Source organism: Typopeltis vanoorti, chromosome 22 (assembly GCF_054136105.1).
Source record: "Typopeltis vanoorti isolate ZY-2024b chromosome 22, IOZ_Tvanoo_1.0, whole genome shotgun sequence".
NCBI lineage: Eukaryota > Metazoa > Arthropoda > Arachnida > Uropygi > Thelyphonidae > Typopeltis > Typopeltis vanoorti.
This window is the reverse complement of record NC_143570.1, coordinates 2,550,408-2,577,419: the sequence shown is the minus strand read 5'-3', so window position 1 is coordinate 2,577,419 and position 27,012 is coordinate 2,550,408. Positions and strand designations below refer to the sequence as shown.

General features: G+C 35.0%; 2 protein-coding genes across 4 annotated transcripts in view; one reads left to right on the top strand and one right to left on the bottom strand.

Moving 5' to 3' along the window:
• LOC150094109 (mitochondrial fission process protein 1) overlaps positions 1-8,633 on the top strand; it is a 66,562-nt gene extending 57,929 nt beyond the window's left edge. Inside the window, exon 3 of the mRNA XM_090412190.1 lies at positions 8,355-8,633. Within this exon, the coding sequence (XP_090268316.1) occupies positions 8,355-8,363 (9 nt within the window). The 3' untranslated portion in view covers positions 8,364-8,633. The remainder of the gene's footprint in view (positions 1-8,354) is intronic.
• Positions 8,634-8,722: 89 nt separating this feature from the next.
• The window catches only part of LOC150094108 (tubulin alpha chain, testis-specific), a 42,604-nt gene continuing 24,314 nt past the window's right edge, over positions 8,723-27,012 (bottom strand). For all 3 annotated transcript variants that reach the window (XM_090411956.1, XM_090411954.1, XM_090411955.1), the window contains 3 exons: positions 23,652-24,203; positions 11,323-11,850; positions 8,723-9,203 (listed from right to left, as the gene is read on the bottom strand). In XM_090411956.1, coding sequence (XP_090268082.1) covers positions 8,904-9,203; positions 11,323-11,850; positions 23,652-24,179 — 1,356 coding nt within the window. In that variant the 5' untranslated portion in view covers positions 24,180-24,203 and the 3' untranslated portion in view covers positions 8,723-8,903. The remainder of the gene's footprint in view (positions 9,204-11,322; positions 11,851-23,651; positions 24,204-27,012) is intronic.

Genomic DNA, 27,012 nt, shown 5'->3' with positions numbered 1-27,012 from the left:
GATAAAATATTGTAACAGTTCAATCCCATGTGACTTGCAATGCATTAACTAGTCATAGAAAGATTGTATTTATCAATTTTTATTAGTTTATTTTCATGTTTATGTTTTTTATGATACATTGTTTGCTGAAGGGGGTTATTATTTATTCATTATTTCAATTACTGAAATATATAATTAATTTATTCAATATTAAGACTAGTCAAGAATTACTTCATAGTTGTATAAAGTGAAATATATTAACTATGCATGCCCATCTGTGATTATTTTTATAATTATGTGAAAGAGGTAAAGTAAATATATTCTTGTAATTTTGAATTTTGAGTATATAAACTGAAATTTGTTAATTATATGCTATTACTTTCTACTTGTGAAACTTCATCACTTTGTGTAATATGTAGATACTAAATAAATCTTGATAATTTCAACTCTCAGGAGCCTAAATTATTGTACTCAGCACATAATTTATTGATAAAGTAATAAATTTTCATATATCAAAAATTAAAAATGAAGTCACCATGAAATTTGAGATTCCATTTGTTTTGGTTTTTCCAAGATCAGCAATACTCAGCATGGTGCACTGTTTGCATTTACAACTAAATGGTCAGTTTTTGTGATCTCAGAAAAAACATGCCTAAATGATTCTGAAATGCTAAACTTCCACTGATTGCAGACCATATGATGGTTGTATACATTATTCTTTCTCATTTATTTTTATCAATCACTCCTTAAATTCTGACATCTGATTCTAACCATTTAGCTTCAGTTCTTTTGAAAATCAGTCTTGTATAATATTTAATATTTATGTCTAAACAAATTTGTTCTAAAAAAAAAAAATACTGACCTCATCCAGTGTTAAGCAGCATATCTAAAAATTTTGCTTTGTTCATTTTTCTGTCTTTGGGTCAACCATCTGGCTCCCCCTCTCGATTGTACTTCTGTTGTCCCTGTCCTACCCATATATAATTTTAAAAAAATGCACATGCAAACATAAGAATAGTTTAAAGATAAAAAATACTGGCCATGCGGATAGCATTCATACCTGCTCTCCAACCAACAGGTGTTAAATCTCACCTTGGACATGGATGCTTATAAAAGCTTGCTCTAATGAGCTTGTATAGCTCCTCGAGTTTATAAGGCTTGTCTTTAAGGAAAAAATTGATCTGAAAACAGACCAAGTGTCTTATCGAAATCTAAATATTCTGCTGCATACTTTCTTGATTTTACTTTTGGAGTGATATTCTGTGAACCTGAATTTGTTGACTTCACTGCTCCACAGTCATCATATGCCCGATTAAGTCCAATTAAAAATTTATAATTTTTCTACACTAGAAAAGTTTGTTTTTATACAGTGTATCACAGTTCGTTGCAAATAGGAGTAAAATAAAGCCAACCATCGACTACTCACTGTTGCAGTGTTACTGCTGTCTTGCCATTTCAAGCCTTATTTATACTTGCAGAAACATTTCCAGAACATGCGAGACTTCCCATGATGAAATCACGAATGTTTCCAAAAGGCAGATATGATTCAACGGTCTGTGCAAGTGATGTCAGATCTATATCTATACAATTTTTGAAAGATTTGATGATGTATTTAAATTTGTATGAATATTTAAAAATTTTAATTCCTAGGTTTTTTTTTTTGTTTTGCTAACTTTTATGGGTTTTGTCAGTGTCTCAACACAAGAATTGCAAGGCGGGGGGGAAGGTGCCACAAAAACTAATATTAAAAAATGGAACACACATGAAAGAAGGTTGAGAAACACTGATTTAAAGAATTATATTGTTGCCCAAACCTAAATCAGAATGACTGTTTCTTCACGGTTCTGAAGTTTGGGTCATTAACTGTAATGGTTATCATTACTAATGATAAGCAAGAAATACTTATCATTAATAATGTCTCCTATTATCATTTCTAGCTCATACCATGACAATGAAATTCAATGTTTTGTTTTGATCTCAGTCAATCTTCAACTGATGGTCTGTTAATCAAAAATACTTTTTTTTTTTTTTAAATCATTAACCTATCATTGTGTTTATGTGTATTAAAAGCTCCCTGTCACAAGCTTCACTTACAATGAAGCCTTAGTTTGTTCCACTTTAATATCATTCACAGTTCAGATGGACACGCTTGTGTATCAAAAATAATAACCATTTTACTCTCATTACTACTGTAATCAACTTGAGAATGTTAGCAATACACAGTAAATGATTTTCCAATAGTATAGTACATGCTGATAAAATCTAATTTTATATTTTGCACTAAAAAGTAGTGCAGTTTAAACCAAAACCACCACTCAGCTGTGCTGAAAAATCTTCATATTTATTTAGAAATCTTAAGAAGAATCCTAATTAAACACCAAGATCCACTACCATAATGATTTTATATGTACTTATGAAGGGACAAAATAGTCTTGCAAAATACATAAAAATGGCCTAATGTTACTGAAGCAATTTTTTTTGCTAAGGTCTATCACTACATCTGTATCAATTTCTTATCTGTAATATTACTGAAGACAGCTAGGAATTATGGCCAGTATGTTTTATCCTGTTTAAAGTGTGTTCCTTGGCTAGTTTTGTTTTGTAAGAATAAACCTTGCCCCTTCCTTGAGACTGGCTAACTTATCTTCCACTGAAAATTCTTTAAGGTTCATCACATCTTGTCTAGGAACCCAGATTTTTAACTGAAAGGCAAATACCACATCATCTGCACAAACTGCACTGTGGAAATGCTGGTGAAGATGGTAAGTCATTTATTTTTAAAACTTTTTTAAATAACGAAACCTGTGGTGCATTCATAATTAGAAGAAACACATGTATAAACCATAGTGAAAATTATTTAATTGTAAATATTTCATCCTAAGTATCTTAGGATGAAATATTTAGTCTTTAAATACTGTACTGATGATGTCCTAAGATACTTAGGATGAAATATTTACAATTAAATAATTTTCACTGTGGTTTATACATGTGTTTCTTCTAATTTATTTTTAAGTTTGCATTAATTAACATCATTTATGTTGCAAAACAAACTGCACCAGTTTATCACAGAACCACATCAATGGTTACTTCCATGAATTAGTGTTGCCAAATGACAATTACTAAAAACAGTTACATCTTTTTTTTAAAAAAAAAAAAAAAAAAAAAAAAGCTAAAAAGGAATTGAAAATAAAAATTTGAAGCTAAAATTTTATAAGTAGTAGCAGATACTTTTCAGTTACTTTACTCAAGATGAAGTGGTACTTGTATTTAAGTGGCTAAAGACATCTTCCAAGTGGTCTTCTACACTCAATTCACTCATGTTTTCACTCAGATTTTCAGCTTTATTATATGTGGCCATCGTTCCAATATTACTCAGTGTAGATGCTGGTAAATGATAGTCTTTACAGTACTTGTTATACCTGAGGCCATACTTGTCCAACAAAACAGCTGTCAGCATTGGCAATTCCATCTCGTTTTAACTACATTCATGGAACTAAAAATGCGTTCAATTTCCACATTAGAATTTGGCAGTATTAATAAATTTATTGCACACTGAGCAATTTCTTTAAATGGATTCATTCCAGATGCACCTTTGTATTCTCGTACTTCAGCCCAGAATAACTCAGTGTTTTCTATTTATTTAAGTGGATAGTATTGTACTAGTATTCAGCAGCAGTGTCTTTTTTCTGTTATCAGCATTATTTCTAAGATGGGAGTAACAGATTCTTTTATGTTTTAGGGTATTGTCAACAGAAAAGAAAAGCTGTTTGAAAAGACCAAGAAGAAACTGTCTTGCTCTATTTCTAAGATTGTGCTCATCATTTTGTTATATTTTTTTTGGTATCGTCAACTCTGAAATTTTTATTTCAAATCTGTAACTAAGATTTGGTTTGAGATCCAAATAGTCATCAATCTCTGACTCTAGAAAATCGACTCTGGATGATGGTAGCACTAATATATTAGCAATAGAGTGAATCAAACGAGAAAGGGCTTCAAATAATCTCGTCTTATCTGCACTGTTAGATTAAAAAATTTTGTTAATTTGCTGAACTTGAACAGGATGCAAAAATAAACAGTACAGATTCCTTTATCTTTGTACATCTCCCACAAAATTTGAGCTTTGTAACATTTCTCAGTTACATTCACGACTTCGAAGTGAGATATTAATTCCAATCACTGGCTGAGAATTCTGTCTACTGTAGGTTCATTGGAGAGCCACCTTGTTGTAGTTGCTTACAATTTTCAGAGGAGCATCATTTTCGTTGATAGTTTGATACAGCTTTTTGTATGTTGCTTGTCTTGAAAAAGAAGAATGTGAAAACCACTTATACGTTTTGGCAATTAAAAATTCTGATTTTCTTGGGAGAGATTCTGCACAAGTGTGAGACATTGCCAGTTGCAATGAATGGCATACACATCTAATTAATCCCTTAACGTACCAATTAAAAATTAGAAAGCGGTCGTTTTTCCTCCAATTTTTTGGGCGAGGGTGATTTGCTGGATCAAATTCATCATTATTTGAAAAATAATGATGAATTTGTGCAAACACAAATGAAATAGCCGATACACGCCGTTGGCAACTTTTCTCGGTTGAAAGGAAATAGGCACAAGATTGTCTAGCGTCTATATTTGGTTGTATTTATATTTATATGTGAAACCAAAATTCAAAATCAATTTTGGTACAATAAACAAAAGATGTGTCACAGACGTTTTGTTGTATGTTAAGGGGTTAAGATTAAAGAGGGAATATATGCCTTCAGTCATAAATGCCATTATTGACACCATCATAACACTGACATTGTCTGTACCAATTGCAATGAGATTTTTAATATCCAATTTCTTGTCAAGAGCTCTTTTTTCAGTGCAGCCACAATACCACTAGTTACCATCACATTTTTCTAGAACCACCATGCTCAGAAATGTATGCATAATTTTGTTGAATTTCTTGCTATAATAAATGATGGCAATTCCTAAAATCTTATTCACTGTGATATCATTCGATTCATCTATTAGCAAGCTGAAATTTCCATCTCCAATAAGATCTTCAAAATGCTCACTTAGAATATTCTTTACAATTGCAGAGCACTTAGTTTGGTGCATTTTTACTTTTGGCATAATTTGACTGTCTGGGATGATATTTTTGCAAAGATCTATTAGATGATCGCAACTGTTCAATGATGAGTGACAACAAAGAAATAATGCTAAGCTGCCTTGAAAGTCTACTGTCTCATCAGACTTCTTCACAAGCATATTTGTAATAGGAACAGCCTTATATGGAACTACAGCAACACATTTCTTAGTTTCACTATGCTTTACAAGCTGACATATCTCATCTGCAAAACTTATAGTGGCCTTTTGTAGCTTCACACAGCCATTTACTAAATATTTCCATTTGCAACTGCACCCTCCTAAAACTTCCCACTTGCTATTGTAAGAACACTGTGCAACAGACTAACTTGTAGTGGTACTATCAACTTCAAAGCGGCACAACAGTAGACTGTTGGGACACGTGACTGACTGATGTCATTGCATGTTTAAAACGTATGATACTCGCACCAAACGTACAATACAATTCTTTAAGAGTAGGTTATAAAAACAACTAAAAAGAGCTGAAACAAGTTCTGAAGGAGCTAGATCTAGCTCCAAAAAAGCTAAATTGGTAACACTACCATGAATATGTTTTTTGCTTAGTGCACTACTATCCCAGATGCATCTTGCAAATCTCTCCCCTGCTGTACTGCTAGAGCTAGTAACAAAGGTGCCTTTAAATGTCATCTATTAGCTGTTACTGCAGGTAGTGCAGTTGTTGTCACAAAGTTGTTTCTTGAGTATTCCTGAGAACATGGTAGGATATTACCTATGCCAGACACACATTGTAATGGGATGCATCAGATAGTTTATGCTCAGGTTTAATGATTCCAATCAGTCACAGACGTAATCTGAGACAGAATATATATAAGATAAGAAATTGCAATAACACACACACAACAAAGTGGAAGCCTAAAATCCTAAGAGAAGTGTCTGCAATGAGTGTTGGTAGGCAGCCTTGGCAGGAAGAAAAGAATCATTGTTTCCCAATTCTTAGGATTTTCACACAACCATATTTATTAAGATTTGGTTGGTTTATTAAATCCTCTGTGATGAAGCATAGTAGTTTTCCCCCTTTGATTCTCTACAGTTGAAGTCTTGACAGGTAACAGATTGATTTGGAGGAAAATTGTAGATAGGAAGTTAGTAATGGTGTAAGTTTTTCATGCAGTACTATCATATCCTGCACACCCCTTGAGGGACATATCAGGAATTTGATGATGATTCTGTGCAAGGTGTCCAAGGCAGGTCAGCTACCTGACTGATCATAATTGTAGCTGATACATTTCTTGTTCTTGAAGACATATTGGTGGATCTTTCATTTTATCTGTAATATAACAAATTATAACAAGGAACTGAGAGGGGAAAGAGTTGACATTTAGGAAAGCACATATATATTTCTTTTGTAACTGATTTTTCTTGAAAGTACCCCAGATATACTGTGACACTTTAAAAGGTTTTGTGTGTGTGTGTGTGTAACGATGAAGTCATTACAAAATGACGTTTAATGACTTCACCTTTGTATGGAATTTTGGGTTAGCCTCGAATAACTTCAGGATTCTGCGGCTAGATGATTCTGGTAAAGCAATCACTCCAGCCAATCATCACTTTCCCCATCTGTTTGAAAGTAGGAAGGCTGACCATTTCACTCCTGTTGAGGCACGGCAAGATCACATGACCAAGTTAGACCAGTCCGATGGCAGTTGGCAAACCAATTAGAATACAGAGCACGGAAAGGAAAGCAAAAACAACTGTGTAAATAGTGACTTAGAACCGTGTTTTTAAAAGAAAATTTCAGCTACCTGGCAACAATTCAGTGTTGCATAGGTTGGGAGAGATGTGATATGCTTGGAGGAACTAAATTTTTTGACACTGTAGCCAGCATATAAATATGAGGGTACAATGAATGAAGGAGAGTTCAGCTGTGAGAGAAGCCTGGCTGGAACAGAGGTCGGTGGCTGTTATTTTATTTTTTTTAAATCGCACATCTGTATTTTAGCAGACAGAAGCTTTGAGAATAGCAGTATCAAGAGCATGTTTTTTAGAAATGCTCCATAGAGAAAAAACATGCTCTTGATACTGCTTTTAATGTTTCCTAGTGGCACTTTCTTTCTCAGTTTACAGAAAACATGCCGGCTTGGTTGGCTGAGCGGCTAGCATATCCTCTCTCCAGCCAAAAGGCTGCGGGTTCGAATCCCGCTGTGGGCATGGACGTTTGTGATTGTCTGTGAAAATAGTAGTGGTGGGAACAGGCAGTAGATATAGAGTAGGTGCCCTCCCTCGATGAGTCACGTAATAATAATATACCCTCATGGGTTCATATGTACCCTCCTCCCAACAATATGGCATAAAAATTCTTGTTAACAGAACCACCAACTTCTGTTCCAATTAAGCTTCCCTCAAGCTAAACTCTTAAAATCACCACAGGGTTTAGAAAAACTAGCCAAATCTTAATATAATTGAGAAAATGCCTGGGAAACAGTAATTCTTCGATCTCCCTCAACAGTGATTATAGCATTCACTTCACAGCTTTTGGCTCTCTATTCCCCACTTATGTTTTGTGTGACTTATTACAGTTTCTATGTTGCTATAGAGACAAAAATACCAAAACCATTAAACCTGAACTTCACCCAGCATTTAAACTTAAAATACATAAAAAGGTATTAGATGACTTTCACCCCTGTCTATCAAAAATAGACAGGGGTGAAAATCCACATATCCTCTATGTGAACTAGCTAACTTATCTTCAAACGAAAAGCACTTATAAAGGTTATTTGCACCCTAGGCAAGATTCTAAGTCTTTTCAACCAAAGGGTATCTTGTGCAAAGCTAAAAAATATTACTTTATATTTCACGCATCAGATTGTATGTTTAGGGTAAAATCAAGACACTCGTGTTACAGATATAAATGATATGTTAAAGCTTTTGCAATGACAGTTAACAAAACTGACTGCATAGGAATTGTTGACTGTTTTTGCTTGTGAGGCAAGCCTTTTTCAAGAATGAACTGTCAGGATCTGTAACAAGTGTTTTCTGAGACTTGTAGAATATAAGGTTTTTTATAAATGTGAATCCCACTTGAGTATATAACCAATCATGCATTTAATACCACAGATGGCTATGAGTTAGATAATACTGGAGCCCTAGTTTAGAGACTAAATGTGGTACTTTACAAAACACACCTTTAATTATATTATTATATAATTAAAGGTGTGCTGTGAAAATTATATGATACCTTCATCTGAATTTTAAAATTTGTAAATTAATATTGGAAAAACTTATTTTAGGGTGCTTAAAGATCAAGGCTGTATAACTGGGAGGAGACCTCACGTAGCCTTTAAGGAATACAGAGAACTGACCAGGGCTTCTGACCTAATAAATTTCCTATCAAGGCAAATAATAATAATAAAACTTTGCTTTCATTCTTTCATGTCATATGAGAACAGGCTTAACCTAGTTCATACTAGCATTTGATATGTTTATAGTTTTTCCCTTCATTTAATCACTGTAATAAATATTATTTATAAATGGACCTCAAAGAATAAATACTATACATTTTAAATATCTCCATGCTATGCAAATTTTCTTTTTCTTTTTTTTTTTTTTGGCAGAAAAATTTGTATATCATTTTGTGTTTAATGAATTATCTGACAAATTTACGAACAACAACTCCTGCTCATTTATTCTACATGTAGTATACAAAGAAAACGAAAAGGTAATAACAAATATGGAAGATCGAGTTGATCAAAAGGGAGATCTTGATTTTAAAAAATCTAAGACCAGACACTGAAGGTATAAATGAAATTTACTGATGAGCAGGTTCAGGGGTGAGAAGTTCAGAATTCTTCATCCCCTTCCTCCTCAGCACCTTCAGTGGAATCAATGCCAACTTCTTCATAATCTTTCTCCAGAGCTGCAAGATCTTCACGGGCCTCAGAAAACTCTCCTTCTTCCATACCTTCTCCAACATACCAGTGAACAAAAGCTCTTTTGGCATACATGAGATCAAATTTGTGATCAAGACGTGCCCATGCTTCTGCAATGGCTGTGGTATTGGACAACATGCAGACGGCTCTCTGAACTTTGGCCAGGTCACCTCCAGGAACAACTGTAGGTGGCTGATAATTAATACCAACCTAATGAAAGGTAAACATAAGTAAGTTATATTTTGAAATGACAAGGTTCAGTGTACAAGTTCATGCTAAAAACACTCATCTAATTTCAGTTTTATATAAAATTTAAGAACAAACTTTGATATGAATTTTAATATTTGCTTTAGCCAGGAATATCAAAACTGCTTGTTTCAAAGTAGTATGAATTGACTCTTGCTGTAGCAAACACTGCTATTAAACTCATTCACTCATATAATTCTCTCCACCCATTCCTCTTCAGAATCTGTTTTCTGTTGCATCTTGTTCAGATATTTTAGAACATGAATTTATGTATACTTACCTTTTCCTAAAATAAAACTTTAAAATGTGAATAAATCTTCACAAGATATATAACACTTTTCCTATATTAATTTAATGAAAGTTATCTTGTGCTGACTTGACGGCTGTTTACTAAAACCAGTACTTTAAAGAAGAGCACAGTCGCATTATCTTTAAAGGTAGCATTGCCAGTGGACTCCCAGATGCTACCAGGATTGTCTGTTTGCTGTGCATAAATTGTATTAAAAAAAAAAGAAAAGTTTTAATCCTTATTGAATTCATGTCAGTCAAAAAAGTGCTTTATAAAATGGTCGATATAATTCAACCACTATGGACAGTTGGATGGATAAGTGTGGATTTGCTCAGAAGATAACTGATTGCACTGTATTATCTCAACAATGACAGACTAGACTAGACTTTCTAATTTCTATCTCTGATTTAAGTCTTTATAAATGTCATTCTGAGATTCAGATTTATCTTATGTGTAAATCTACACGAAAAAAGCATGTTTCAGTAATTTCCACTGACATTCTGCTTTTTCTTGCATGAACCAGGTGTTATTTCCAGACAATGAGCAGATCATTGACCCCTAAAAAAATACTTTTATATCTCAATTTTCAAAGGTCACCTCATATATATAATATATACAGAAACTCACATTCCAAGAATTCCTATGTGTGGTGAAACTATGCAATTATCCCTGTCAAAAGATTAATCTTCAGTCATTTCTCCTACTACTATACAATTCCATACCATATACATACCCAGTTATTGCAGTCAGTCCTCACTATAACAAGCCAATCATGATTTACAAGAAACAATACTTTTCATTCCTACATGTTTGTCATAGTGAGAGTCTAAAGTCTTAAACCAATAATGCATCACAATAAATTGTATTCTTGTTTGACTCAAAGGTAAAAATTGGTCTGGGTGGCCCTCCTTCAATGCTTGGCAGTATTGCCACCTGAAAGGATGTATGCTTTGCACCGATGTGAAATCAGACTTCTATATATAAGTAGCTCTGTCATGAAAATATTTCATGTGCAACTCCAAATCACAGTAAATTATATTCAGCAAGAAATTATATTCTTGTTTCTGTACCATCTTTGACATGTATATACATCCATAATTACATGGATGTGAAGTGCCCATTGAAGTCAATATGGATTCAAAATGTATATTTTTTATATATTTTATCAATGTAGCCACTTGGATGGTTAATCCTTTACCGAGCATAAGCAAACAAAGTTTGCTTGTGAAGTATATATCTTCATAACTAGGCTAATTATATACAGAAGCTATTGACTTCACATCAAACGCCTTAGTTTGATGTGAAGTCCTATAATTCAACTTGGTATTATCTTGAATTATTTAGATGTCTAAAAGGATGCATGCTTTGCATTATGGGATACTAAGTAATTAATGTGAAATCAATGGCTATGTAAGTAGCTTAGTCATGAAGATATTTCATGTGCAAACTTGGGTAAAGGATTAACAAGAATATAATTTCTTGCCAGGTATAATTTACTTTGTAACCAAGTGAAAAAACTTTTTACTTCAAATGCATCAATTATGAGCCACTGCTCATAACAATATGCTTTCAGTATGACATTGCTATGTTAAATAGACATCTTGAGCCATCTGGAATTCCTTAACATGCCTCATGCAGAAAGATTACTGTTATATTGTGCTATAAGATTTACTTGGCTGGCATGTTAAGAGCTTCAAAGAACATAACAGAATTTATCTTTAATCAGGAAGAATAAATTAAATTAAAAATGTTAAAGAAATATAAGACCTTAACTACATGTAAATAAATGCTTACCTTAAAGCCAGTTGGACACCAGTCCACAAACTGAATGGTTCTTTTGGTTTTAATTGCTGCAATGGCAGCATTTACATCTTTAGGGACAACATCACCCCGATACAATAAACAACAAGCCATGTACTTTCCATGTCTTGGATCACACTTGACCATCTGATTTGCAGGCTCAAAACATGCATTAGTAATTTCAGCAACAGTCAACTGCTCGTGGTAAGCCTTTTCAGCAGAAATAACAGGAGCATAAGTAACCAGTGGAAAGTGGATCCTTGGATAAGGTACGAGGTTTGTCTGAAATTCTGTAAGATCTACATTCAGAGCACCATCAAATCTCAGAGAAGCTGTAATAGAGGATACAATCTGACCAATCAGACGATTGAGGTTTGTATAAGTAGGTCTCTCGATGTCTAGATTTCTTCTGCAAATGTCGTAAATAGCCTCGTTATCAACCATAAATGCACAATCTGAATGCTCAAGGGTAGTATGAGTAGTCAAGATGGAATTGTATGGTTCAACAACTGCAGTAGATACCTATAAGTAGGGAAAGAAAATTAGTTATAATCAGGGAAACAATTTCAAAAATAAATAATTTTCATTATTTATAATGTAAGATATATTCCAAAACATGACAAACAAACTGGAAATTATTAGAATGTAAGACAGGTTTTTATGATGTTGCTTGAATACTGTAGAGTTAACTAGATGTAATATTAGCATGCCCATTTTGACATGTTAATATGTTTTATGTGCCCATTAATATGTTCACTTTTATTTCTAGCAAATACTAATATATGGCAATTAAAAAAACATCCTACATCCTTAATGATGAAAAGATGCAAATAGGGAGGGGAGGAAGATGCAAATTTTCAATATATCTTAAGAGGTACACTGATAGCAAAGGTGTGACATGTACTTGCAAATTATGAAAAGGGCATCTGCAGACTGATGGGACAAAGTTCAAACACAAATTCCCAAAAATCATGAACTACAAGGGGTATCTTTCTGGTTAATTATTCAAAGAGCGATGAAGCTGAATTTTACCACAAGAACAACTTAAGTATATACTTTACAAGTTGAAGAACTAGTCTGGAATGGAGATATTACTCAAGTTATGGGAAGATTGATATCTAAATTACATTCTAATTTACAGCAGCTTCTCTGCACATGCATAAAGCTGGAGCTGGAAAAAACTTGTGAAATTTTAGGAATTAATAAAGATATTTAGAAACCAGTAATAATGATAGTACTCACTGACAATGTGATATGTAAATAAATGAATTTTGATTATTGAGATGTAGCATAATCTAAACTTAACAGTTATTGTAAAGAGAAAGGCAAAAGATCTGGTAAGCCTGTGTTATTAAAAGGCTATTTAAGAGAACGTTTGTGTGAAGGCAGAACACCAAGCAAGAGAAACTGACTCAATGTTAATTCACAACATTCTAGGCTATGGCTATACCAACCAGGATGACTTATATTGTCATTAGGGATGTAATGACTAGTGTAGTCCTCATTGCTGGACTAGACAGCTGCTGGAAAACTACCTAAAGCTTGCAATAATCTCGAGATTTGCCAGCAGTGTTATGAAAAGTGAAGTTTGCAAAAGAACAATAAAAAAAAAAAAATTGCAGGCTTGTGGGATATGGTTTAATCAGTTATTTGGCATTTTTCTGAATCAAATTTTATTCTGTATCTTTCATTGTTTAAACTTATTTTGCTTATCAGTTCATGATCTACACCAGTGTTTCTCAAAGTGTGGTCTGCAACCCACACTTTTCCTGATGGAGACCATGAGAGAATTTTATTAGTAAATATATATATTTTTATCTTAGCTTGTAAATTTTCCAACAGTTTAGAATATGATATTTTAACAATCCTATTAATTGAAAATGTTTTCATACATAATTGGTTTAATTTCAGTTTAATACTGTACATAATATTTGACACTATATATATATCTCAATATGTGCATGTACAGTGGCACCATGGTGTGCTGACAAATATGCCAAGAAATTATATCTTAATTTTCCTCTGACTTGATCAGTGAGCCGTGGCCTGAACAGTTTCTACATTATTTGTACAGAATTTAATATATCTGTTTTAAAAATTTAATAATATTCAGAAACCTATATTCTACAAAAAAAAATAGGTTTAAAATATTCATGATGATTTAAGTTAATAGAGAGGAAAAGGATATAACATTCACAGTGGGTTTTTTTACAGATTCTTATGCTTCTCAAAATGCCTATTTGATATGTTACAAGTTTCCAGAACACACTTAGCTTTTGGTTTGGGAAAAAAAAAAAAAAAAGAGAGAGAGATGAACTCTATATAAATGGCTGCCACAAAAGTATCCAATTCCTCTGTTTCAATATTTCAGTTATTAAAAACATCCACAGACAGGGATTTTTGAAAATGTTTTGGTAATAGATGATTTTTGCTGCTTGATGATAACAGAATCAACAAAGCTGGTATGGTAGGAAGTCAACTGAATAAATTTATATGGAATAAGAGAGAAATTATTCAAAACACTAAATTAGCTGTATACAAGACAGTATTCAAGCCAATTTTAACTTATAGATCTGAGAGCTGGGTCAGAAATAAAACACTTGACAGAAGACTAGAGACCGCAGATATGAGTCCTGAGAAAGATTAGGGGCATGAACAGATGGCATCAATGGCAATATCATATTAAAAACGAGAATATTAGGAAAGAACTTGACATTGTTAGCAGAGCTAATCTTAGGTGGTATGGTCACTTAAACAGAATGGGAGAGGAAAGATTAGCAAAACAAGTGTTTTCTGCCAGGTTGGCAGAAAAGACCCAGAGGAAGACCAAGATATAGGTGGATTGATATGGTAAAAAGTGCCTTAGATGATAGAAATATAAGATCTGACAATGTTGTAGCTTTGACAGGTAACAGGTTGATTTGACAGAAAATTGTAGGTAGGAAGTTAGTAACAATGTAAATTTTTCATGTAGTACTATCATATCCTGTACACCCCTTGAGGGTAAATGTCAGGAATTTGATGATGATATCCTACACCTATCCATAGTACTAAGCTATGACAAATTAGTCTTTTGTGGGTGAGATTCACTTTAAAAATATATCTGAAATCAACTATAGTTTGCCAGTTGAAATATATATAATAATGTCTATTATAAGCTAAATCATTTCTTTGTAATCATGTGTAATCCATTCCAAATGTGTGCACATGCCCTGATATTTGTGCATAAGGAATGACTGAAATTACTCATTTTTACATATTAAAATGCTGTTATATTTCAATTCAATTCAATTTATCTGTTAAAAAAACCTAAGTATATTTTTTACCACAGGGAGATACTTGTATAATGATCATTGATCACTTCAAAACTTTAATTTTAAAATAATTTCAAAATTTCTTTTAAATTTAAATTTACAGAATTGGGAAAAGGAATTAGGGTGCGTGACTACCACTGCAGAGTAGAGCAGCATCAGATAGTTTAAGATATGAAAGGTTGCTTCCAAATAGCAGCTTTTCCACAAGAGTATTTTATCTTATATATATCCCAGATTAATTACCAAAGATGTGGATTTTTATTTTTCTTGGCAGGCAAAGTGCAGTTTCAGTTTCTAGACAGGTTTGAATATATCTTTAGAATTCTGGGAGGGCCTTGGATATTCTACTTCTCTAAGTATTACAGCAGACTTTGTTTTCTCTGTCTCAGTGTTCTGATGACATTATTTACTTGCTCTTGGGTAGAGGCTTCCTATGAGTTATATTCCTAAAAATGTCAGTGATAAGCTATTTATAGGTTTTGTAATATCTAGAAATATGTCTGTCAGCAGTTTAGTAGTAGTTACCATGATGATGCAACATTTGGCCTTTGGGTTGTAAAGACCTGGGTATGAATCCCATCTACAACATGAATTATAAAGGATTTTCAACTGAAGCCAGGTTAGCTATCTTATACAAATGTGGTTGAATTTTTCTTTCCAGAAACAAACTTAATTTATTATTATTACTACCCAAGACTCCATGGAGTCGAAGACTCACCTGGGAGATCCTTTCATCATACACACAGCTCATCATACCATGCTTTAAACACACTCAAATTCTCTGCAGACACTACACTCTCAGGCTAGGAATTCCAATCATTCACAACTCTGCATGAAAAAAAAACTCGTTTCTCACTCCCCTACTCACCCCCCCCCTCTTTATAGTTTCCAGGGATGACTTCTGGTTCTCCCCTGATCTCTCACTATTTTCTGTAAAACCTCTCCAGCATCGATGCTATAACAACCCCTTACTAACTTGTAGGTCTCTATCATATCTCCCCCTCTTCCTCCTGCCCACCAGACTCTGCAAATTGCATCTTCTCAATCCTTCCTCATACTCGACATTCCAGACTTCCAGAGGTTAGAAACTAACTTAGCCAGTTGCCTCTGGACCCTTTCCAACATCTCTTCATCCTTCTGAAAACCAGATGACCAAATCTGGGCAAAATAGTCCATGTGTAACCTAATCAAAGCCTTATACAATGGAACAAGAATCTCCCTACTTCTACAAGTCAGTGTCCTCTGTATCATTCTCAGAAGCTTTTGTGTTGTCTTCACAATTTTGGCTATGTGTCCCCTAAATCTCAGATCCTTATACACTATCACCCCAGATCTCTTATTTCCTCCACCTCCGACAGTATATCCTCACCAAGCATAAATTCTGCATCCCATTTTTGTTTTCCAAATTTTAAAACCTTATATTTTGCAACATTGAACTCGCATCCCCCATTTACGTGCCCAATCACTCAATTTATTCATCTTCTTGTAAAGACACAACATCTTCTCTGCTCTTCATGGCATGTCCCAACTTTGCATCATCTGCAAACAATCTTCACCAATATCATTAATATACAAGTTAAACAGTAATGGCCCTAAAACAGACCACTGAGGCACACCACTGGTGACTTTCCTTTTCCTGGATATCGCTCCCCCATACACAACTTGTTGATACCTATCAGCAAGTTGTGTATGGGGGAGCGATATCCCATCCGCTCTAGTTTGACTATCAACTTATCATGCGGTAATCTATCAAAAGCCTTTGCAAAATCTAAGTATATTACTGTGTATCCTTCTCCTCTGTCCAAGGAAGCAGTCACCTTATTGTAATAACTAAGTAGATTACCAAAACATGACCTTCCCTTTAGTAAATCCACGCTGTCCATCGAAGATAATACCATTGTTGTCAATCCATTCTGGACCCTAGTTCTCATAAGCTTCTCCAACAACTTAACCACAACACCTGACACACACAGGTAAGCCTATAGTTTGATGCTTGAGTTCTATCACCTCCTGTATGAAGTGGCACAATCTTGCTCACCTTCGACTCCTTAGGAACTTGACCCAAAACAAGACTCCTTGTTTTATTGCATAGGTTTTCCACAAGCGAACAAACCTACTGCGAAAAACCAAAATTTTTGTAAGGGAACTAATCTTTCTATTATTACCTTTTTTTTTTTTAAGGCAGTGGAATAGCTCTTATATCTATAAAGAAGATGACATCAATAAATAATAATGTTTTCCTTATTGACACAGTTAAAAGTAAGACATTTAAGCTTGTCGGTACATATGAGAGAAAATGATGCTGTTGTCCTTTTCAATGCTGATAATGAATCCAAATGAATTTCACAAATAAGCAATATGTAGAGTATACCTGAGCTATGAAGGAGGGAAAGATGGTTTGATGTGGAATTAGGTGAGACCAAAGAAAGCAAGCTGTCTCCACTGTTATACATCATCTGCATGGACTGCCTACATTATGAAGTAAAATGTCACTTGTTACCTGTACTTTATACAGGTGATATCATCTGTATAAAGTACAGGTAACAAGTCAGTTCCTGATATCTATCCTAAGGGGATGTATAGGAGATTATTATGACAGTACTACATGAAAAGTGCCAATTTCCTGTCAACAATTTTCCTCCAAATTTATCTGTTCTCTTTTAGGACTCCAATATCAGACCTAATATTTTTGATCTAAGATATTTCTTACTGTATCAACTCAACTAGGCTTCCTCTGGCTCTTTTCCTGTTATCCAGGCAAAAAACACTTCTGTTTTTTTGCTATTAAGAGACCATACTACCTGAGATGGGGTGCTTAAGGGTCAAAGCTGCATAACTGAGAGAAAACCTCCACATAGCCTTTAAAGGAATGTGGAGAACCGACGAGGGCTTCTGACCTAATGTCCAATCCTCACCTTCTCGTGGTGCACCCTGTTAAGTATCTACCTGGATACTGAACGAACGAGGATGGGTTGGCAATTTGGGATTTAGCCGACCAAATTGTATTCTTATTGGCTTAAAGCACAATATTAAATGATGGTACAACATGATAGAATTTCATGCCGGCTGGGGCGTCACCCGGTTAAACAAGGCCCCCCCCCCACTGTTTTTGTCAGGGAACCAGGGCGAACAGCGAAAAAGTCAGCTACTGGGAAAAATCCTAAAACACACCCCAACTCAATATCACCAGATCGGTACTATTAACGTAAGAAGCCTGAATGGCAAAGAAATGGAGCTAGCTGAGGAATTAGATAAGTACCAGATCGACATAATGGGGGGGGGGGGAGGAACTGAAACAAAAAAGACAAAAACTGGTGAGATCTTTTTGAGCAATAAATACCAAATGTTATATCCAGGCAATGACAATCAAGGAAAAGAAGGAGTAGCCATAGTATTTAACACTAAATATGAGGCTAATCTTCTTGAATGGCAGGCAGTCTCAAGTAGAGTGATGTGGGCAAATATGAGAATGGGGAACTGGACAATGAGACTTATTTGTGCTTATGGTCCCACAGAAGGTTCTACTAAGGTAGAAGTGGAGGAATTTTTTGAGTCTTTAGAGAAGGCAACTGACACAATGAAAAAGGAAAAGTTGGTTCTTGTTGGGGATCTAAATAACAGAGTAGGAAGTGATTGTCAGACGTACAAAAATATTTTGGGAAAATTTGGAGAAAAGAGCAAAGCTAATAATAATAGCAAATACTTATTGGATTTCTGCTCAGGACATGGACTGGTTATTACTAACACCATGTTCCAACATAAAAATTGCACAAATTCACATGGAGAGAAGAGGCAAGGAATAAGAAAAGTCTCATTGACTTATTGTTGATAGTGATGTTTTCACACTGGTGCAGGACACCAGAGTGTGTACAGAGGATTTGAAATTGGAAGTGGTTGCCATTTAGTCTTAAGCAGAATAAAATTGAATTTCATATTGAAAAGAAGAACATGTAAGAAAGTTTTAAAACGAATAAAAGTTGAGCAGCTCTCAGATGTGAACTGTAGACTAAAATACACAAAGATTATTGCAGAAAAAATGAAAGATTTTGAGAACAGGAATCAAACCTTGGAGATTCAGTGGCAAGCTCTAAAGAAAACATTGATTCTGCCAGAGAGGCATGTGGTGAGGTTGTCTACAAGGATAAAAAAAAAAATCAGAACTCCCTGGTGGACACAGGAAGTTAAAGAAGAAAGCATATCAAGAGTTCCTGGCAAATAAGTCAGCTTGTGCTCTTAGAGAATACAGAGACAAATGTAAGAAAGCTAAACAGTATGTAAAACTAGCTAAATAAATGTCACAGGAAGACTGATAACAACATAGAAAATAAATATCAAGAAGGTGGCAAGATATTCTGGAGGTTGTTGAAGCTTAGGAATGGAGGAAAGAGTGCTGTAAAAGAAGTTAGAGATGATAAAGATGACATGAAAACGGTAGAAAAAGATATCCTTGACGTATGGAGTAATTACTTTGAAAAATTGGTAAATGAAACTAGCAGTGATGATTGATAAAAAACACTGTCCAGGCATGCAATCAGTAATACATATCCATACTTGAAGTAGAAAAAGCCATGAAAAGTCTGAAATGTGGAAAGGCAGCTGGAGTAGATGATATTAAACCAGAAATGCTCAAGTATGGAGATATAAAAGTTTTACAGTGGCTACACTGCATAGTTCAGAGGGCCTGGACAGAAGGACGAATTCCAGATGATTGGAGTAGAGCTTTGATAGTGCCCATATATAAAAAGGGAAATAAAACTGATTGTGAGAATTGCAGAGGTATTTCTCTACTGAGTATTCCTGGTAAGATTTATGCCAGTATACTTGAGAAACGGTTGAGAAGAATTGTGGAAGAGAAGCTTGGTGAGGATAAAGCTGGATTCAGGCCAAATAGAGGCTGTCAGGATCAGATATTCACTTTACGACAAATAGTTGAAAAGTCATGGGAATATAACAAAGATCTGTATTTAAGTTTTGTAGATCTGGAAAAAGCATATGACAAGGTGCCAAGAGAGAAGCTATTCAATACGCTATAGTTATATGGTGTCAATGGAGCATTATATCAAGCAATACTTAGTCTTTATTTGAGTTGTAAGTCAGCAGTTAGAATTGAAGGAAGTACAGGGAGATGATTTAATGTTAAATTTGGTGTCAGATAAGGATGTACATTATGAAGGAAAGTGGTAATAAACCTTTATGCAGATGATGTTATACTTCTAAATAAATCCGCTACAAGTCTGCAAGATTCCCTGACTAAATTGAATAACTGTTAGATATGGTATGAAGGTCAGCAATAACAAGACAAAGATAATGAAAATAGGCAGAAGCATTGACAATATCAGCTGCATTGTGAATGGAGAACCTATAGAATAGAACAAGTAAAACATTTTAGCTACTTAGGCTCGAATTTTAGTGATGATGGTGAATAAATAGACAACAGAATCAACACAGCAGGTATGGTACGAAGTCAACTGAATAAATTTATATGGAATAAGAGAGAAATTAGTCAAAACACTAAATTAGCTGTATACAAGACTGTGTTCAAACCAATTTTAACTTATGGATCTGAGAGCTGGGTCAGAAGAAAAACACATGACCAAAGACTAGAGACTGCAGATATGAGAGTCCTGAGAAAGATTAGGGGCATGAACAGATGGCATCAATGGCAACATCATATTAAAAACGAGCAAAGAACTCGACATTGTCAGCATCCAGGAATGCATTAGCAGAGCTAACTAATCTCAGGTGGTATGATCACTTAAAGAAAATGGGCGAGGAAAGATTAGCAAAACAAGTGTTCTCTGTCAGATTGGCAGGAAAAAGACCCAGAGGAAGACCAAGACATAGGTGGATTGATACGGCGAAAAGTGCCTTAGAAGATAGAAATATAAGATCTGACAATGTTGTAGCTTTGACAGGTAACAGATTGATCTGGCAGAAAATTGTAGGTAGGAAGTTAATCTTCTTCTTCGCGTTATTCCCGCTTCCTATGCAGGGTCCGCGTGTTATTTTATTTTTTTTTTTAGATGCGACTTCTTGTTAGTACTACTCCCAACCGACCCGTCGCCTGGTCTGCCACTGGGGGGGGGGGGGGGGGGTATATATTTTTGACTGTAGAGGCGTATGTTCACGGGGCCGGTTTGCCTGTTTGCGGGATGAAAAACGCTAGATAAACTGGCGGAAAAAACCCTACTGACCGCGCCCAAGACCGGCTAACTTGGCTATGCCTGAGGAAGATCCTCAAATTCCTCACATCTACAACGGGAATCGAACCTGGGACACTCCTTCCCCAGGCATATGGTTGCGAAGCACAAAGCCACTAGGCTAACCGCAAGGAAGTTAATAACGATGTAAATTTTTCATGTAGTACTATCATATCCTGTACACCCCTTGAGGGTAAATGTCAGGAATTTGATAATGATGACTACTTGAGATTAACTCTGCTCATACATTTCTGAATGCTAAATTTCTTCCTAATATCCTGATTTTTAGTATGATTCTGCCATTAATGCCACTCACCCACTCCCCTAATTGCATATATATGCAGTTTCAGTCTCCAGTTTTTTTTACAATGAAATTGGTTAAAACACTTTGTGTATTTAGCTGATTTAGTGTTTTGACTGATTTCTCTCTTATTTCATATAAATTTATTCAGATGACTTCTTACCATACTGGCTTTATGATTCCACTGTCATTTCCATATCTAACGTGCCATCTTCACTAAAAATTGTGCTTAAATAGCTGAAACGTTTTACTTATTCTATAGATTACTTATTCACAATGTAGCTGATTTTCATACTGAATTTATTATAATTTATTCAGTTTAGTGTGGGAATATAGCAGAGACTTGTATTGGATTTATTTAAGAGGACATCATATATTCATCATGAATTGAATATCTCTAATTCTGATATCAGGCCTAATGCCAGCCTTTCATGTGATCCATATACACTCATGGGAACCAAGGAAGGCATCTGACCAACCGGAGAGAACAATGTCATAGAGGTCAGCAAATGCTAAATTTCTTCTGAATGCTAAGTGGTGTAACAAATTTGGTATGAAAATCAGCAATAAAAAAACAGAATTATTATTATTTGACACCTCCAGGGAGTCCAAAGACTCATCGAGGGAGAGTGTCACCTTCCGACTACTAACCGCACTCAAACTTACTTAACTGAGCCATTAGTAGCAGAGGCTCTACCAATCGACCAACCTTTGCCGGCTTTTTTTTAAACAGTATACAATGGTACAAATATTTTTAGTGAAAATGGCAAATTAAATATGGAAATAGGCAACAGAGCAAAACTGGTATGGTACGGAATCAACTGAATAAATTTATGTGAAATAATAGAGAAATCAGTTAAACACTAAACCAGCTATATACGAGACATGTTCTAATCATTAACTTATGGATCTGAGTTAGAAATAAAACACAGTCAAAGACTGAAACTGCAGATATGCAAACTCTGAGAAAAATTAGGGAAGTTAACAGATGGCATTGGTGGGATAACCACATTGTTAGCATTCAGAAATGTGGGAACAGAGTTAATCTCAAGTGGCATGGTCACTTAAACAGAGAAAGGAAATGTTAGTAAAACCAGGTGTATGATGTCATGAAAAAGACCCAAAGGAAGATCAAGATCCAGGTGGGTTGATGCAATTAGAAGTGCCTTAGAAGACATATTTTAATCTTCCTTTACATTCTCAGTATTTCTCTTTTAAATCTGTAAAATCCTCTCTCTCATTCTCTCATTTAAGCATCTCTATCATATAACCGACTCTTTTATACCTAATTATAGCCTGAAAATATTTCGTATTTCCACATTCCTAAGTCCTAATATATAGTCACTTATCTCAGAATCCTCTCCAGTGAACCAGGTTACCAAATTTGTACACTAGGGCAAATACCTCATTTCTACTTGCCAGTGTGCTCTTTATTCTAGCAACAGTGTTTCATATAGTCTTCACAACACTTGCAGTGTGCCTTCTAAACATCAGGCAAACCCACATTCATTTATCCAAGACCAAAGTATATTTGAATCTTCTTTGAGAGAAGATTTGACATCTACCTAATAACTAATTCTTCCCACCTTTGCCTATCAGCAAACAACTGAACACCCCTTCAATTCACATGAAATACCAATTCCCATTTTTAAATTGCATGTTAGGCTCAATGGCCCGTCATGGCCAAGCAACGTAGTTTTGGTGAAACCCAATTAATGGTGACAGAACAGCGTTTTCCTGTTGTGTATGATGAAAAACGAGTTGCTGTGAGAAAAACCCTGCCACCTCTGAAACTGGCTAACTTACCTTCACTTGAAAAGCCTTGATAAAGGTTCATGTTCTAAATGGGATTCAAACCCAGTTCTTTCCACAAGGCATTCTTCCCAAAGCAAGTGAGCTAAGCAGGCTCTTCACATGAAATACCATCAATCCCCCCCCCCCCCCAGTAGGACCTAAGAACAGAACCAGTACATGATCACCACCAATAAATGACAGAATCATTTGCTAAATGCATAATAATATACTAAACAATTATAGGTTTCACTAATTAAATAAGTCTGACAGAACAGTATATTATGCTTTTAAGTTGGTGACCAGTCAAAGATGAAAATTTGGAAACCACTAGGTTGTTCATTTAAAATACTGCATTTTTTGTGGATATTTCATTTCAGAAACAAGTAACTGCAAAGAAAATATTTAATGCAACAAAGAATTCATAGTACAGTTGTTCTTTGTGTAGTGCAGCTAGTATACTGGATTTTAGCTTAAGTTTGTTCACCTTATTTTCTGATGCACTTAAAATGATACAAAAACAAAAGAACTGGGATTTTATACAGATTTGTATGATCATCCATAAGATTGAAATCTCTAATTTTTAAAATATAAAAATGAATATGAAGCTTTATTATTGTCACAGGAAAATATGTGGAAAATAAGTCATTTATGGTAAGATAAAATTAATCTATTCTTGATTCAATAAAATAAAATTCAACAATAAGACGTTCTTACCTGTGGTGCAGGATAAATGGCAAATTCTAATTTTGATTTCTTTCCATAATCTACAGACAATCTCTCCATAAGAAGTGATGTGAATCCAGAGCCTGTTCCTCCTCCAAAGCTATGGAAAATCAAAAATCCTTGAAGACCAGTGCATTGGTCAGCTAGTTTACGAATGCGATCAAGTACAAGATCTACTATTTCTTTCCCAATGGTATAATGCCCTCTGGCATAGTTGTTGGCTGCATCCTCTTTACCTGTTATCAGTTGTTCAGGGTGAAATAACTGCCGATATGTTCCAGTACGAACTTCATCAACAACTGTGGGTTCTAGGTCAACATAAACTGCCCGAGGAACATGCTTCCCAGCACCCGTTTCGCTAAAGAAAGTATTAAAGGAATCATCTCCTCCACCAATAGTTTTGTCACTGGGCATTTGACCATCAGGCTGAATGCCATGTTCCAGGCAATACAACTCCCAGCAAGCATTGCCAATCTGAACCCCAGCCTGACCAACATGTATACTGATACATTCACGCATCCTGATAACTTACTGCAGAATGACCTGAGGAAAGAGAAAATGTTAAATTTTTATTTTCCTGCTTCTAAACTGAACAAATAAACATTCTTATTAATGAAATGATAACCTTCCAAAAACGAAAAGAAAATACACAATTTAAAATAATTTAAACATTCACTGAACCATATGATTTTAGTAGGGCCATATGTCATTTCATAAAAATCGAAAATAGGTAAGGAATTTATGCTTAAGAAATTTCTGAAGTTTCCAAAGTGATGGCATTTTGATAGCTTACAGAACATATGACTACTAGCATGTGTTACCCTTATATTTCAACTGTTTTTGGAGTCAGTATGTGTGGCTTTTCAAATTGCTTCTGATTAAGAACTGCTGAACATAACAGCACTGTTTTAAACTTGTTCTGTGCACAAGCATCAAATTCCTACTAATCCTATCTACAAAATATCTGATATATCTGTCAAATGCATGTATTCTGTTTTGCAAGATGAAGAATCTTGCCTACAGTTGAAAAGGCATTCCTTGAATAATTTGAACAAGGTTATTTTCACTTGGAAGTAATCATTTCTACCAACTTATCTATAATGGCCCTTTGCAATATTTTAATAACTGAGATGTCTTTTAGGATTCTCTGCTAAAAACAAAACATTTAATATTCTCAAACCAGAAGTCACTGGACAATTCACTATTGAAAATACTATACCATGAATTTATTCTTTGCAGTTATCACACTTCTCTGCATTTTTATTTTAACTCTAAAGACTTCTTTACCTTCAGAAATCAAAAACAGACAAAACTTGTAATATGTCAAGTATGGAAAGCTATTTATCTGCAGCTATACTTTTTTATACTGTCAAAATACTGATGTGAGGAACTTCAGTTGGATAAAAGTGAGTTACCTAGCATCACAAAAGCAGCCCCCCCCCAAAAAAACTATCCTGTAAAACCAGCATGATAGCAAAGTTGGAAAAGAACAACAAGGCATATAATGGGGCTAGCATTCAAGACCTAAAAAGCAATTGCTGGTTAAAAGTCTAAGGCAAAAAAACTAACATCTGCATTGGGGTTGTTTAGTTTAACTTAAATTAGGACTAGGAAAAGCAACCTGAGATAGGAAAGTGCACAGATAACCAATTCAACGATTAGTTCAGGATCCTCCTTACAGTAATTAACCCAGGCATAATGCACTATTGGGTTTACCTTGCACTTGCTTCCCTACAGTATACACCTGGTCGTCGACTTACGACCAAAAAAATAAAAAATAAATTAATGAATAAATCAGGCAGCTGCACGTACAATAACTATGGGATACGATCGTTATCGTACGATAACCCACGTATGATAACTATCTCTCACATACACTCAGTCGCTTTCAAGCATCTGTTGCATGTGGTGTATTAATTAAAATTCTACTGAAATACTACCCATAAAATGTCTAGTAAAAGGAAAATGCCTTCATCTACAGATACGCCAGCTAAGAAGTCAAGGAAAACTATTGATTTAGAGTATAAAATGAAAGTTATCCAGAAGTATGAAGGTGGAAAGAAAGTGAATACGATAGCACGTGACTTGAAGCTATCACATTCCACGGTATCAACAATACTTAAGGACAATTTTAACCAAACAACGACAGGGACCCATCCATGAAATGGAGAAATTGTTGTTTATGTGGATGGAAGATTTAATATAGAAAAATTCACCGATGAGCCTTTGCACGGTGCAAGTGAAGGCTAGAAGTCTGTTTCAGAGTTTAAAATCATGCACTGGAGACGATTACGCAGAAGATTTTCAGGCTAGTACTGGATGGTTTAAGCGTTTTAAAAAAAGATTTGCTTTGCATAATGTACGTGTCACAGGAGAAGCAGGAAGTGCAGATGAAGATGAAGCTCAAAAATTCGTTGATAGTTTCGACTCTTTAATCAAAAAAGAAGGTTATCTACCGGAACAAATATTTAACGTAGATGAAACCGGCTTGCAACGGAAACGAATGCCTAATCGTACATACATACACCAAGAAGCAAAAAGGATGTCAGGATTCAAAGCTTTTAAGGATCGGTTGACTTTGTTGCTTGGTGGGAATGCTGCGGGTTTTAAACTGAAGCCTTTTCTCATTTATTGTTCAGAAAACCCTTGTGCATTTAAGCACATCAACAAGCACATGCTGCTGTTTACTGCCGTTCAAATCCTAAAGCTTGGATGACTCAAGTACTGTTCGAAGACTGGTTCATGAACTGCTTTATTCCCCAGGCTCGTGAATATTGTGCGGAGAGAGGTATCCCTTTGAAAATTTTATTGATTATGGACAATGCCCCTGGCCACCCTCCTCATCTGGACAACCTTCAACATGATGTTAGAGTGGTTTTTATGCCACCTAACACAACCGCTCTCATTCAACCCATGGATCAGGGTGCTATTTCAGCATTCAAGGCTCACTACCTCAGAACGACATTTGCACAAGCCATCTAAGCGATAGATTCTGATGCTGATTTATCTTTGCGAGACCTTTGGAAGCAGTACAACATTCTTCAGTGTATCAAGAATATTTCGACCGCATGGGAACGTGTAACAAAGAATTGTATGTCGGGAATTTGGAAAAAGTGTCTAAAATGTTATGCGAATACATTTGAAGATTTGAAAAAGGAGAGGAACTGGAAGTGATTACAGAAAAAATAGTTAAACTTTCAAAAAATCTTAAATTAGAATCTGAAATAGAAGACGTAGAGGAGTTGCTTGATTGTGAAATAAAAGAACTTTCGGATGAAGAGTTGATTGAATTGGAAGCACAGTGTCAGAAGAAAAAGCGAGAGAGGAAGAAGAGGAGCCAGAAAAGAAATTC